At 43.6% G+C, this 14,948-nt stretch overlaps 4 protein-coding genes across 4 annotated transcripts; 3 read left to right on the top strand and 1 right to left on the bottom strand.

The window, feature by feature from the left end:
• Positions 1–7,399: 7,399 nt before the first annotated feature.
• Positions 7,400–8,103, top strand: LOC100710332 (histone H2B 1/2). The gene has a single exon (XM_003451148.5). The coding sequence runs from the start codon at positions 7,439–7,441 to the stop codon at positions 7,811–7,813; it is 375 nt and encodes a 124-aa protein (XP_003451196.1). The 5' UTR covers positions 7,400–7,438; the 3' UTR covers positions 7,814–8,103.
• A 1,084-nt stretch (positions 8,104–9,187) lies between these two features.
• Positions 9,188–10,578, top strand: LOC109198952 (histone H1-like). Its single transcript, XM_019354300.2, has one exon. It carries the CDS (start codon positions 9,896–9,898, stop codon positions 10,529–10,531), a length of 636 nt encoding a protein of 211 aa, XP_019209845.1. The 5' UTR covers positions 9,188–9,895; the 3' UTR covers positions 10,532–10,578.
• Positions 10,579–12,398: 1,820 nt separating this feature from the next.
• On the bottom strand, positions 12,399–12,882 carry LOC109198962 (histone H2A). The gene has a single exon (XM_019354325.2). It carries the CDS (start codon positions 12,833–12,835, stop codon positions 12,449–12,451), a length of 387 nt encoding a protein of 128 aa, XP_019209870.1. The 5' UTR covers positions 12,836–12,882; the 3' UTR covers positions 12,399–12,448.
• A 244-nt stretch (positions 12,883–13,126) lies between these two features.
• LOC109198959 (histone H3) lies at positions 13,127–13,637 on the top strand. The gene has a single exon (XM_019354321.2). It carries the CDS (start codon positions 13,181–13,183, stop codon positions 13,589–13,591), a length of 411 nt encoding a protein of 136 aa, XP_019209866.1. The 5' UTR covers positions 13,127–13,180; the 3' UTR covers positions 13,592–13,637.
• Positions 13,638–14,948: the final 1,311 nt, after the last annotated feature.

Below are 14,948 nucleotides of genomic sequence, written 5' to 3' on the forward strand. Positions count from 1 at the left end.
TCACACAGTCATAGTGGAGAACTTTCAAGGGTTTATCCGTTAGTCCCAAATACTTCATTTGTAACTGGATCTGAATTTTCGCTGTTATATTATCAATGTACATTGTAACTAGTTAGGTATGAAGATGCGTCGTTACAATGATACTCATTTTACGTAGATTTCAGAGTCAAGAGTTCTGCACAATAGTGTTGGGTTCAGTCTGACTGAAATTATACATTTACAGATTAGTGTTTAAAAACCTATTCATACATCCATGAATGCATCCTTCTCCATCGTGTCCTGATATGTCTGGATAGATAAGACAGCTGCTGTATTGTTGTTATATCAGTTTCTCGTGAAGGAGGCTGGTTCATGCCGCATTCCTTCTAAATTGTTTTTTACTACCTGTTCAACAGGTGATAAAGCGAGAAGTGCTTCTGATTTAAGAGAAACACTTTAACGATGTAAACAAATTTCTTTGAGTTTCTTCCTCATTCACAAGCAGATAAAAGAACTCCAAGAACTTACACAGTTTTCCCCATTGCTGATACAAGCAGCTGTCCATCCATCCATCCACTCTCCTCTGCTTATATCATAGGGTAAGAGCTGTAAAACTGCTCACTCATTCACTCTTAAAGTGGAACAAATCTGTTGTTGAGTTTATTTGGAGTTCATAAAGTGAAGCTGTAAACTAACCAGAGACACATGAGGTGAGGATGATGAGCAGCAGGATCCTGCAGATCATCTTCTCCCTGTGAGAGGAGACAGAGGTGAAGAGTCATCAACACATGAGGTCAAAGGTCAGTCAGTACAGCTCGAAGAAGGAAAATCTACAGTCTGACTTCATTCACTCATTAAAATATCTAAAGACACAATGAAAGACTGTAGAAATATCAAAGCAAAGTTGTATCCAGACAAACAATAGTATCATTATATTTAGGAATAATTAGACTATTAATGTGTGTTTAAGACACTCTGATATGTTTTACAGTTTACAGTTCAAGAGCAATAATGCAGGAATCCACTAAGTGGAGTCAAAAATAAACTATTTACTGCTGCTGGCTTCACTGTTTTTCACTGACATTCTGCAGCCATGAAGTAACAGTGTACTGTCACGTAGCAAAGTGTCACGCAGCTGTGCTCAGCTTTTAAAAGCTCTTCCTTAATGTGATTGTCAACTTAAACACCCTGCTCATCGACATGCCTGAGGGTTTATGATTCATACTGGTTGTACTCGTCCCAAATGCCCCTTGGAATATTCCAACAATCAAAGGCATGTGCTGCCTTTGATTTCCTTTCTTCTCTTAATGAATTTACAACACTTTTAATACAGTTGTTATTAAAATAACTGAGAATAGATTTCACATTTATGAATGCATTTTTAACTGATATCATTAATAAAGGGCGGAGGTTCCTTACATCTTTTAAAAGACAAAGTCATTTTGTGCAAGAGTTTTCAGCAGGTCACCTGAGCAATAGTGAGCAAAGCAGTGTAAACTTGTGGAAACAGAAGGGAATTACATCGATATCTATTTTAAGTAATGCACGTAAGTGCATGCTACATCTTCCAAGCAAGAAAGGAATCTGGGATCTCCAGAAAAGTAGAACATTGTTTCCTGCACAGACAGTTTATTTCAATTGCCCGCAGAACCGTTCGCTGACTATCGACACTGTGTTACCTGCTAGATGCATACCATGAACTTTGCAACCTCATCTGAGTAATGCATGTGTGAGAATATTTGTACGGCAGTCATTTTCCAGTCCATTATGATCTGTTCACTCAGTGGCACTGAGTGAAAGAATCAGCCTGTATCTACCTATCCCACATCAGGAAGTGTTTAGTGAACATGTTTCCACACTAACACTGCAGACTGTGTATAAAATGTTAGAGCTGACTTTAACTCTGTGGTTTAACAGCAGCTCTTTGAATAACACTGAACACAAGCTGAAATGAATGTTTTCCCCTCTGCACTGAAAATCTAACAGTTTGATTGTGCTGAGTTTGTCTCCTCTCAGCTTCATCAACACAAACAATGGTGGGGACATTTTCTCTCTAAGAATACTGCAGCATGGTCGGAGCAGCTACATGTCCATCTCCCAGCATGCTCCAGGACAGCTGAAGGAGACTGTGTCCTGATCCATCATATTTGTTCTGGTTATATTTGTATTTAAGTTGTGTTACTGGCTTCCCTGCAGAGCTCACAGACAGAGGAGAGAATTTCACAGAGTAAAACCAGAAATGCTGTCACACTCAGACACTTTCACAGTGTTCACAAACAAACATTTCTTGTTAGTTTTCCAGACTTAAAGAAAATGTTTGATTACAGATGAATCCACTCCTGTATTTCCTGCCTTTACTTGGTGTGAATCAAAGCTGTTTGTGTTTTAACTTGTTTTTCATGTTTCTGATCAGGCGTTTGTTTCTAACCAGCAGCTTCTTCCTCATCTGAGTCTTTCACACTGCTGCAGACAGTCACTTCATTCATTAGACTGAAAATAAGATGTCTTTAACAGAGCAGGAAACGTGAGCTTATAGCGCCACTATCTGGACAGACAGGCTCATTTCAGCTCTAACTGTAGCTGAGTGTTGGTGTTCAAACTGCAGCATTTCTGTGAGATTCTTTGAATGATACTTTGTACATTTGGTGAAGCTGCAGTAGCAAAACCTCTCTATTAGTAAAAATGCTGTCCATGTATGCCTTAATAAAACAAACAGGTGAGATGTTAGAAGACTTTTATTTTTATTTTAGTAGACACTCAAAAATTACAAGAGACAGCTGCTGGGGTTTGGAAGAGAACTGAACAGATATTTAAAATAGAATCTGATCATTTGGAAGCAGCCTTCAGAATCTCATGCTGTTTTTGTTCCTGGTGATAATGTTTCCTCCTGAACTGAACTGACATTTATTCAGCTGTGTGGAAACTATAACTTTAATCTCTGCCAAACCGATTTACTCAGGAACAAACAAAACACTGAAATAAGCCAAAACATTAACGTTTCGAAGTTATCTAAGAGACTTATATATCATGTTTAACCTGAGTAGCAAAAGACAGGGGGGGTTGAAAATGATGTGCCGGCAGTCTGGTGTTCTCGCCGGCTCTAGTGATCCTCGGCCTCGCGGTCTGCTCTGGAGCTGGTGGGCAACAGACATATCCGAAAACGTCGGCGCACATCTGGAAATATATGATATCCTGATAAATTGAGCAGATATTCGAAGTTTACACAGCTACATTCTCGCTTGAAAAAACTTAAAAGTTTATTTTGTGACCCAGAAAGAGTAAGGGGGGAACAGGGATCCTGTTTCCTATCCTGGGAAATGTCATGCAGGCAGAGACTGACTCAGGCGCAGACCAGATGAACTAGAATTACAGTCACAAGTTTATTTACAAACACACCATGTGAAACTATACACAGTGAACAGGGGCAGGGATTTTCAGTGGTCCAGGGTAAAAAGGGAAGAGAGTACAAACATGCTCTGCTCGTTTGCTCCTCTCTCATTTGTCTTCAGCACTCTCACCCGCTCCACTCCACGCCATGCTGCCAGAGAAACAGATCAAGAAAAAAGGACAGGTCCAGGAGTTTATGCACAGGAGAAATGTGGTTAAAACAAACTGAGAAATCACGCAAGAAACAGATTATCAGAGCTGTACTGACAAGTATGACTCAATGATCCAGCGAAGACGCCTTCTGAGCCCTCAGCTTAAATAGCAGCCCAGGAGTCAAGGTAATCAGGCAGATTCACAGCGGGTGCGTGGGCCAAGGGTGGGAGCTGGGAGCTGAGCTCTGCCCAGGCAGACAGGTGAGAGACAGAGAGGTCAGAGAGAGACTAACTCAAAACAACATGTGGCCTGGAAACTAGGCCAACCAGGGAGACACAGAGACCATGACAGGAAAGGGGTCATCCAAGAAATCCAAACTCTTGATGTGATGATTACATGACGGTGAGCGAAGCAACCACTGCAGAGTGTATGTTGGCACCTTTATCAGTCAGCTCTGCGCTGATGTCAAACTTTGTCTCACCAACTTTGTCTCTTAACCACAAAAGCTTTTTAGCTGTCCACCTAAACATTGTAGGCTAAATGTGCCGCAGAACACAAACTGAATAAAACATGAAGATCATTGTATAAATTATGGAAAAAGGTGTTATGGAAAATTCTAGTTTATCTTCACATTTTGATTTAGGTGGCTAGAACTTCACTGTATGATTTTGTATAACCTTTGCATGTTTAGATGAAGTATGTGTATGTATCAGTATGACCTCATAAAAAACTGCTTAGCTAGGCGTAATGATGTTTCACTATGTTATCTGCTAACTGTTTTGCTCAGAAGGATGAAACTCAGGGCCAGCGACAGGAGCTTCCTGGGGAAAGATGGTAGGCGTTGCTCTCTGCCCAGCCACAGCCCGTGGGACAGAAACCTGTTGTAACTAAAAGATACAGAAAGTTGTGTGTGGGGGGTATAAAAGAGGAGCTGAGACGTCCCAAGGGCAAAACGCTCATAACTTAGACCTGTGATGTCTTGATGTGTGTGTTGGCTCTCCTGTATGCATGCAGTAATAAATAGCTTGACCACAGCGCTTTCTGTGTTGCAGACTTTATTTTATCCGGATTGTGCAAGTTATCTCAGTTTCTAAATCAGATTCACGTCTAGGCTTGACAAACATCAGGATGTTGACAACTCCATTAGCCAGAGTTCGCATGAAGGCAGGACGCAAAAGCAGACTGAATAAACTGAATGAAACTATACACACACAATACTGTATTTACCACAGAGGTGATCGGGCAAAAACAGATATAAACACAGGGGTAAAGTGGGTGCTGGAGGCAGTGAAAACAGCTTTTGGGGAAGGCTGTTGTGAGACAACACGATCGGAGCCAGGAACAGAGGGAGAAACGATTAGTGAACAGGTAAGGGAGCAGGTGAGACAGGTAAGTAGGATAATGTTATGGTCATCTTACATGCAGGGCCAGGTCAAAGTGCTTCAAGGAGGGGGGGCGGTTAAATGGAAGAATCCAGAGACCATGAGAGTATGAGGAAGAAAAGGTTCTGGTAGTACTCACGAATGTCAGGTTTGGCATTAGGACCTGCAGGCAAAGCAATATCGATGATTTCTTTAACGGGGAACAGCAAGTGAATCCAGAACATGATGGCACCAGGACCTGAACCCAAGGAAACAGAGCTAATTACATGATTTAACATGAAGCAAGAGTCGAGCACAGATAAGGCTTAGTTACCACAGCGGGTGACTGAACAACCTGACAAGGAGTAGCCGGCAGGGCTGGACTGGGACAAAAAAAATCAGCCCGGGCATTTTGACTAGGGACCGGCTCACCAGGTTTTATAGGAAAAGCCATAAAGCCTTGAATGAAAACAAACTTCACTGTGACAGTGATGTACACTGTCTTTTTGGTACATATGTATCAATCTAATAAACTTAAACCTACACCATCCTCCCTGTTCTGGTATTCTAGACAGTACTTAGCCGAAACCCAAAAGCTGCTTGGTTGAGTTAACCTCCTGAACTATCTACAACATATGGTGGAAACTTGAAATTAAGACAGAAGACTAGAGGTGAGACATGACCATTACTGAATATTAAAAATAATAAATGACAGATTTAGTGATATTTTCATAAACTATTTATTTACCACATCAATAAACAGCATGGCAGGGCAAAATATTTTTTCTAGCATGTCAACCTTTAAAAAGTGAAAGGAGACAGAAAGACAGGTGAGAAGAATAAAACTTAATTAACTTTTTGATGGCATTTTACACACAGTACTGGTACAGTATCTAGAAAATGTGGGAAAATACTGGCATCATATACAGAACTTTCTTCTGAGGAAATTATGTTGGGACCCTGAAAAAATTACTATGTACAATAATGGATTTCTATACATTTTACATCAGATTAAAACTTTGGTTGTAAGATTTGGATAATTATTTGTTAAACGCTAGAAATTTTAAATGAGAATAAGAAATAAAAGTATTTCTTTGTGCCCCCTTTTCCCTCTTAATGCCCTACCTGCCCCCCTGGCAAAACTTTGCTAGATCCGCCCCTGCACAGCTACCAGCTGTCAGCGTAAAAAAGGATCCTGGTGTTATTTGTCTCTGAGAAACAGTTTATAACTTTCCTTCAACTCATTCATGTCACCTAAAAGGTAAACCTGTTTCTCCATCACCTGTTCAGCTCTGATGATTCAGTAAGGACATCTCCTGGTTTCATCTTCATGTTTCCCTCTCACCAGATATCCAAACCAATATCATGACCAGCAGCTTTTACAGCTGTGGCTCCAGCAAACATCAGCTGATACTAGAAATTAACATTAAATAAATTCTAACAACAGCTGATCAAGCTTAAACGTGCTGCTGTTATTTAGCGTGACATCCGCTAGTTCCCTCTTTCTGGCGCAGAGAAAAGCCGATCAGCTGATCATTGATCAGTTTCATGATTAAATTAGCAACTTTCTAGCTGAAGTAGTACGGGACAAATCGCGTTCCTTTTCACCTCAACTTTAAAGTTCCACCTCTTCGGCTGTAATTGGTCCAGCCCAGAGTCGATCATGACCAACAGGCCAATCCACCACCATTCATTTATACCGTTAAAAAAAGAAAAGAAATAAAACTCCATCGACCCATAAAAACGAAAAATCACGAGCGGCCCACCAGGCAAATGCCCGGTATGCCCGATGGCCAGGCCAGCCCTGCATCAGAATACGAACCACATCAAATTACAAGGAAAAAATATTTTAACTGCTGGAACCAAATATTAATCTTTTTTATACATAAACCATTTCGGTAACACTTACACACACTTGGCTACTAAATGAATGTGTTGTCACACCATAAATATTTCGTTCTTGTGAAAGTGTTGGATCAACTAATCTAACGGTCATCTACCAATCTAATTCACGGGTCATGTCTGTGTTCTCCCACAGAAAATGATGCTACACGAACAACATGCTGCTTCAGACACTGATCCTCCCGGTGGAAGTGCACCTTCTTTTTCCTCCTTTTTAAGATTTTTAATGTTAGTTTAAATTCAAAATCCACAGTTAAAAAATATATGAACAACTAGATAATAAAGAAAAGTGAATGGTTCAGTCTAATGTGTGCTGTAGTGAGACATTAAACTTCACTAAAACTATGCAGTTATGAAACGTAACTTTAATCTGAGCCAAAGCGATTTGCTTAGTTGGAAATACATTTAATGCTCGTTTAGAACAAATGACTGTCTCAGCAAACGAGGACACAATCACACAGTCCACTGTCTTTGTTAGATGCGCGCCCGTTTCAGCAAAATTCACAAATTCCCTCCAACACAACGTCCGGCCCACTGTGCGGCTCCACCAATGAGCTCCGAGGGCCTGCGCAGTGGTATTAGCATACAGCCTGTATAAAAAGCGCTGCTCTCAGTCACAGAGGTCATTCGTTGCTGCAGAGTATCGGAGAAAGAAAATGCCTGAACCCGCCAAGTCCGCGCCCAAGAAGGGCTCTAAGAAAGCCGTGACCAAGACCGCCGGCAAGGGCGGCAAGAAGAAGAGAAAGACCAGGAAGGAGAGCTACGCCATCTACGTGTACAAGGTGCTGAAGCAGGTCCACCCCGACACCGGGATCTCCTCCAAAGCCATGAGCATCATGAACTCGTTTGTCAACGACATCTTCGAGCGCATCGCTGCCGAGGCATCTCGCCTGGCCCACTATAACAAACGCTCCACCATCACCTCCAGGGAGATCCAGACCGCGGTGCGCCTGCTTCTCCCCGGTGAGCTGGCCAAGCACGCCGTGTCTGAGGGCACCAAGGCCGTCACCAAGTACACGAGCTCCAAGTAAATTGACTATCAGACGTCAACCCAACGGCTCTTTTCAGAGCCACACACTTTAAACTGACGAGCATACTTCCTACTGGCAAATATGCAGTTACTATGTTGCCAACTAGAATCACAGATGTAGACCTTTGTGTCACTGGGTGGTATTAATCCGCTGCACAGACCCAGACGACTGAAATGTATTCCTGCTTTTTAGATTGTGGAAAGACACTCACTACAAATGCAGAATTAATGCGACTTTGTATTTGACACTTGTTATAGTCCCAAGCATACTTTTTCCTTTTATTCCTGATATGCAAAGTCAGTTTTCATTGCACAGTCTTGAGTCTGTATTGTTTTAGTCGTTTGTTTATTAGTTTTGTTGCAATTTCTCCATACATGCAATTTCTATGGTCCTGGGTCTGTTATATGCAGCACCATGCTCTCGCTTCACTGTGAACTGCACTGGACATGGTTGAAATGACAAACCCACCTGACTTGATGTGCACTTTATAAACACACTGCTAGACTAACAACTATGATGCAAAGGGCTTGTTTGTTGGACTATTAGAGGGCAAAAATTGGCTAGCTAGATGCCAAAATGTATACTAAGAAAGGAATGAATTGGTATCATTACTTTTTTTCTGTGGGTTTTTTTTTTTTTTTTGGGGGGGGGGGGTTTCCGCCCCACTTGTGGTGCCCCTGGATGGGTGACACCTTTAGCGTTTGCCCTGCTGTGTCCTTAGCATCCAACTTTCCTAGAGGAATTTCCATCAAAGCTATCTTCAATCTAACTCATAATTAGAAAGGTGGCCACGGAGCCATCAATCTGCCTTTATATAATGCAACTATTGTAGTAATTGCTGTGCATAAGATGGAGGAGTTGTGCAGGACGTCGGTAGGAATGATTTCTTGTGTTCAGAGGTGAATTTTGGTAATCAGTCTCTCACTAAACCCACTCCTGTGACTGGTCAGCACATGATGGAGTGGGTCAGAGGTATTGTTCAGCATTTTACTTATGGACAGAAAAATGTGGTTACATATTTTTCAGTAGGTGGAAGAATCACAGAATCCTCCAGAAAGAGCAGCAGAGATATACTGGGCATAAATAAAGACACTATACTAGATTAAACTGAGGTCACTATCCAGGACACGAGATAAGCTTTATTAGTCCCAGAGCTGGGAAATTCACCGACATGGGCAGAACAGGATAAAATAAATAACAATTATTAACAACAATGTTACTATGATTAAATAAATAAAATAGATACAATGATAAAATAATGTTTGACTAGTAGTGACAACAAGACAAGGTTTAACAGTGAGATGGTGGATGTTTTTAGCAGGTAGAGTATTACACATGTGTGTATTCACGTGTTCATTGACTGCGGTTGTTTATTGTAGAGTCAGTAACTGTAGAAGGAAACAGAGTCAATGCAGACTAAGAGATCAGAGCCAAAGTGTGGAAGCGAGCTGCTGTAAGGTCACTAATGAAGCTTCTGATGTGCAACAATGTGAGTGAAACTGTGCTTTGGTTAGAAGTGAGCAGCTGTCACAGAAGTGTCGCTGCTCCGTGGGCCTCCAGCAGCATCGGTGTGTTTGCTGGGAGCTCGCGGCGTCACTTTGTCCCACAGCCGCGCTCACCAGATGCTGCTTTTCACTCGGAGTGCGTGAACAAACATGTGTATCAGCTGGAAAAGGCTTTTTACGGAGCTCTGCTGCGGCTCCATCGGTTTTAGCAGAGAAAAGAGTGCAAGAAGCCGCCGAGCAGCGCTGAGCTCCGCACCGAGTCGCTGAGCTTTAGGAGCTCCACGAACCGAGAGCAGAGAGCACGAGAGCCCGACACGAGGCCTGCACGAGGAGACACAAGCCCGCTGTGGACTGCTCCACTGTCGGCCTGCAGTGCTGCTCACAAACTCACTTTGAGCTCTTTGATCCCGAGACACGAAACACAAAATGAAGCATTGCGGGGCACACGCGAGAGCTGCGCGCGCTGCCTTCACTCTCCACGGTTCTCATGGTGCGTTTAAGTGCAGCGTGGCGCTTCCGACTTGCCATCACTGTACCGTGAATCTCTTTGACTCTCGTTCAGACGCGAAAGAGGAAAATGTCCGAGGAAGCTCCCGCACCTGCTCCCGCCCCGGCCAAGGCGGCCAAGAAGAAGAAGACGACGGCTTCCAAGCCCAAGAAGGTCGGCCCCAGCGTGGGCGAGCTGATTGTGAAAGCCGTGGCCGCTTCCAAGGAGCGCAGCGGCGTGTCCACAGCCGCTCTCAAGAAGGCTCTGGCTGCCGGAGGCTACGATGTGGACAAGAACAAGGCCCGCGTCAAGACCGCCATCAAGAGCCTGGTGGCGAAGGGCACTCTGGTGCAGACCAAGGGCACCGGCGCCTCCGGATCCTTCAAGATGAACAAGAAGGCTACTGAGAGCAAAGCCAAGAAGCCCGCAAAGAAAGCCGCTCCTAAAGCCAAGAAGCCCGCCGCTGCCAAAGCCAAGAAACCGGCAGCAGCTGCTAAGAAGTCGCCCAAGAAGGCAGCAGCAGCCAAGAAGCCCGCAGCCGCTAAGAAGTCGCCCAAGAAGGCTAAGAAGCCCGCGGCGGCCAAGAAAGCGCCCAAAAGCCCCAAGAAGGCGGCCAAGAGCCCCAAGAAGGTGCTGAAGAAGGCTCCCGCAGCAAAGAAGTCCCCCGCCAAGAAGGCCGCCAAGCCCAAAGTCAAGAAGGCAGCCACAGCAGCCAAGAAGAAGTGAGCTGCCACCACTCTCACACTCAACAACGGCTCTTCTCAGAGCCACCACAGCAACACACAAGAGCTCCTTCCTCTCTCTCACTCACCACTCTGTTATTCACAATAATGTCCTTATTGTTAAAGCACACACTTTTCCCCATTTCTCTCATCACATTTACAACTTTTATTAGTATCATGATGCACATTAGTGCTGTCTGCAGAAGTCTACAACTCCAGAAGAAGACAAATATTTATAATCATACCTTCATAGTACAAGACATCACACCACTTCTCATTTTTCTATGAAACACTATCATACACAAAATACACCTTTAAAAGTTATCACCTACATTTTAAAATATTTTATTAAAAAAAACAAATGTGACTGAAAATATTACATTTATAGATGCATGTTATTATCTATATAGGAGATATTTTTCACTTACACCTACACTGGCTGTTGTGGTGGAAGTACACTATATATTTTAATGATACTCAGCCAATATATAATCCACTCGAAATGCTCTACTCTACAACCTTACCTGACTAAATCTAGGCCAGTTGAACTGACATTCTGTGATTTCAAGGACACATTTTACTCCAAGCTAAGCCTGTACAGCTGTTAATTTTACCATGTATTTATTTCATTACTCATTTCATAACCAATTTGATTCATGGAGTTCTGTTGCGTTAAGGGTGCAGGGAAATCCGTTATTTTAAAATATAGTCTTGAGGTTTACTTCTTGACCTCATGATTCTTTGGATATCCCAGCTGAAGAAGAGTCTGGGGCTGCCCTGGGTCCCCCTCAGTTTTCCACTAATTCTGTTGTTCAGTCTGGGGGGCTGTTCTCCCCCCAGGCTAGTAACTGTGGCTTCCTGTTTATCTGGCTGAGGCAGCTTTTACTCCTCATTTTATGACAGACAGACCCTCACTGTCAATACATTTTTCACACTATACAGTTACACACCAAAGTTTATAGCGGAACCAAGTGATTTGGCACATCAGAGGTCAGGGTTCAGCAACTTAATGTCATTCTTGAGAGCTTTAAGGTCGCATGAAATGCTTTGAGAACAAAAATCCACTATTGTCCTTAAAACAGAGGTTGAAAAAGTCATTCTAACCAAACCCACACTTACCAATGATTTCCTGTTGTTCTGATCTCCAGCCGCCCCCTGTTATCTAAGCAAACCTGAGCACTTTCTATTCTTCTAATCGTTTTATTCTACTCACAATAGACACAAAAACCTGAGCGTAGATGTAAGTGACTTTGCAAAATGTCCCAAATTCAGCAGCAGTGCTGAACATGTTGCTAACAGCTCCACATTTTCCTCCCTCTGTATCTGGATAGTTTATGCAGTAGCAAAGAACTCCACCCGTCCCTCTCCTCCTCCTCCTCCTCCTCCTGTTCTGATTTCCTATTGTGTTTGACAAGGTTTGAGGTCTTGGCACATCATGAACTGCGTGTTGTCTGTTTCCATGAGCTGCGGATCTGCTTTAATTATCAAGCGAGTGAACCATGATGCATGTTTATAGTCATAGTTATGAAGCTAATAATTAGTGATATCCCATTTATTTTAAATCAGTAAGATGAGCAATGAGGTTGAACAAGGCACGAGCCTTAATCACACAGCAGGAGAGACGGAAGCTTTTTGCTTTGGTTTTATTTTGAGACCCAAAGGGAATCTCTGTTCTTGTCTTGTGAATAATACAAACGCACACTGCTTAGGAGTTATTATTTTTTTTGAATGTGGATTATAATCCCTTACTGTGAAAGATGAAGTGAATGAATGTACATTTGCCAATGAATCAAGATGCATAATCTACATTTCCCAGTACACGAGTTGTTAAAGACACAGTAAGAAGGAGGATGTTTGCTCAGAGAGAAGTGTGTGGCTCTTAAAAGAGCCTTTGTTGTTGGTGAAGCTGAGCGCTTTGCGTTTACTTGGCCTTGACGGGCTTCTCGGTCTTCTTGGGCAGCAGCACAGCCTGGATGTTGGGCAGCACACCACCCTGAGCGATGGTGACTCCCCCCAGGAGCTTGTTGAGCTCCTCGTCGTTGCGCACAGCCAGCTGCAGGTGACGTGGGATGATGCGAGTCTTCTTGTTGTCGCGGGCTGCGTTGCCAGCCAGCTCCAGGATCTCAGCGGTCAGGTACTCGAGCACAGCTGCCAGGTAAACGGGGGCGCCGGCTCCCACACGCTCCGCATAGTTGCCTTTGCGCAGCAGTCTGTGGACACGACCCACGGGGAACTGGAGCCCGGCACGGGATGAGCGAGTCTTAGCCTTTGCTCTGGCTTTGCCTCCGGTTTTTCCGCGACCACTCATCTTGACAGGTTCTTCTTTCTGTAGTATCGGCACTCAAAGGAAATGTGGTCCGATCTGCTCAAAGCCTCGCTTATATTTCCGCGGAGCGCGGGCAGCTTCGTCACGCACCAATCGCAGAGAGGCTTGCGGCAGCGCGCAATTTCAATGCACTTTTCTCCAATGAGCGGCACACACCGAGGCGGGGCGGTGCTCCTCTGAACGGTGCTGAGCACCACGTGCAGCCCCTCGCCAATCACGAGCCGGGGCGGCACCGCGTCACAGCCTGTCACACACTTTAAGAGCAGCGAGTCTCCTGTAGTTTCTACATTTTCTGCTGTTAGCACAGGGAAAGCAAAGAGAGAAAGAATGGCAAGAACCAAGCAGACCGCTCGCAAGTCTACTGGCGGCAAAGCCCCCAGGAAGCAGCTGGCCACCAAGGCCGCTCGTAAGAGCGCCCCGGCCACCGGAGGCGTCAAGAAGCCTCACCGTTATAGGCCCGGTACCGTGGCTCTGCGTGAGATCCGCCGTTACCAGAAATCCACCGAGCTGTTGATCCGCAAGCTGCCCTTCCAGCGCCTGGTCCGTGAGATCGCCCAGGACTTCAAGACCGACCTGCGCTTCCAGAGCTCTGCTGTCATGGCTCTGCAGGAGGCCAGCGAGGCTTACCTGGTTGGACTCTTCGAGGACACCAACCTGTGCGCCATCCACGCCAAGAGGGTCACCATCATGCCCAAAGACATCCAGCTGGCTCGCCGCATCCGCGGAGAGAGAGCTTAAGCGCGCTACACGCTCTCCTACCAACAAAGGCTCTTTTCAGAGCCACCTCACTCACATCAAGAGCTCGCTCCTTTATAATTACATCAATAGTATATTCACACTCTAATCTTCATGCTCTTTCTATACTAGAAACTACAGTCGGCATGAACGTGGAATTCACTGATTTCAGTTACAAAAATGCCTCATTCAGTTTTAGTATGAATTGTTGTATGCTAGAATGGCTCCCTCCTTTATTTATTTACTTAGTAGTTGTTGTTGTTGTTTTCTCCCAAAGCTCATCACATTGGAGTGCCTTATGCTAGGGCAACATGATAGACCCTGTGCTCTCAAGTACCTTTGGTAAACTCCTGTTGTTTAAATGTGCTATAAAATACTATAGATATGATAGTAAGCCTAACATGAATCAGATTTTGTTTTTTGGTTGTTTTTTTTTTAAACAGTCTTCTAAACATCTTTCAGGTGCTTTTTTTTTTTTTTTTTTCCTTACTAAAATATATTAAAATTTTTACACAATTCTTTGAAGTAACTTTAAGGATGGAAACAGTATCAGTCCTGTTCTGCTGGTAATGATCCATAACCTATAACAGTGCTGGTGTGTGTGTGTGTGTGTGTGTGTGTGTGTGTGTGTGTGTGTGTGTGTGTATACTGTCAAGAGTTGGATTGACCTTCTCACCTCTAACACTAAGAAGCTCATGTGACACAAATGGCCAATGTGATTGGCTGTGCCTTTCTGTTTAGTTTTAGCAGCTGCAAGCCTGCGCTGTGAGGACCTGCGAGGAGGAGAGGAGGACGGGAGCAAAAAGGAAGAACCTGGATATAAGAAAGTATTTTTCAAAGAAACCTGTAAGTCACTTAAAGTCAAGTTCACTCATAAAATGTGTCCATCATAATAACGTTTACAGGCTATGCTAGGCTTTGGCCCACATCACTCTAAAATTGTATGTAACCATGAATAATATGTTTTGGAAACTAACTGCACAACAGGCAGCACTATTAGTTATCTCAGTCTCAGAGTAGCATTTCTAATTTTGATTGAAACTGTCAGAGAAAACGGAGCCTCGAGCAAGTCAGGATATTAGTTTACAGAGGCTGTTAAAATTATGTCTAACGTTAAAATGTTGGTGACACAATAATTCCATCCTCATGGTGCTGTCTTTTGTCTTAATTTTTGAGACAAAATATCATGAGGTAGTCATGATTTTGCAAATATTCCACCTTGTAGTGCAGTTTGCACAAATTGTTTTAAAAATGCACTCACCCTACAAACATTACTGATGAGTCAAGATCTGCACAAATTGACAGAAACACTGAAGCAGCTACACGTTTTATTCTTATTGTCATGTATGTCCTATTTGTC

Source organism: Oreochromis niloticus, linkage group LG3 (assembly GCF_001858045.2).
Source record: "Oreochromis niloticus isolate F11D_XX linkage group LG3, O_niloticus_UMD_NMBU, whole genome shotgun sequence".
Taxonomy (NCBI): domain Eukaryota; kingdom Metazoa; phylum Chordata; class Actinopteri; order Cichliformes; family Cichlidae; genus Oreochromis; species Oreochromis niloticus.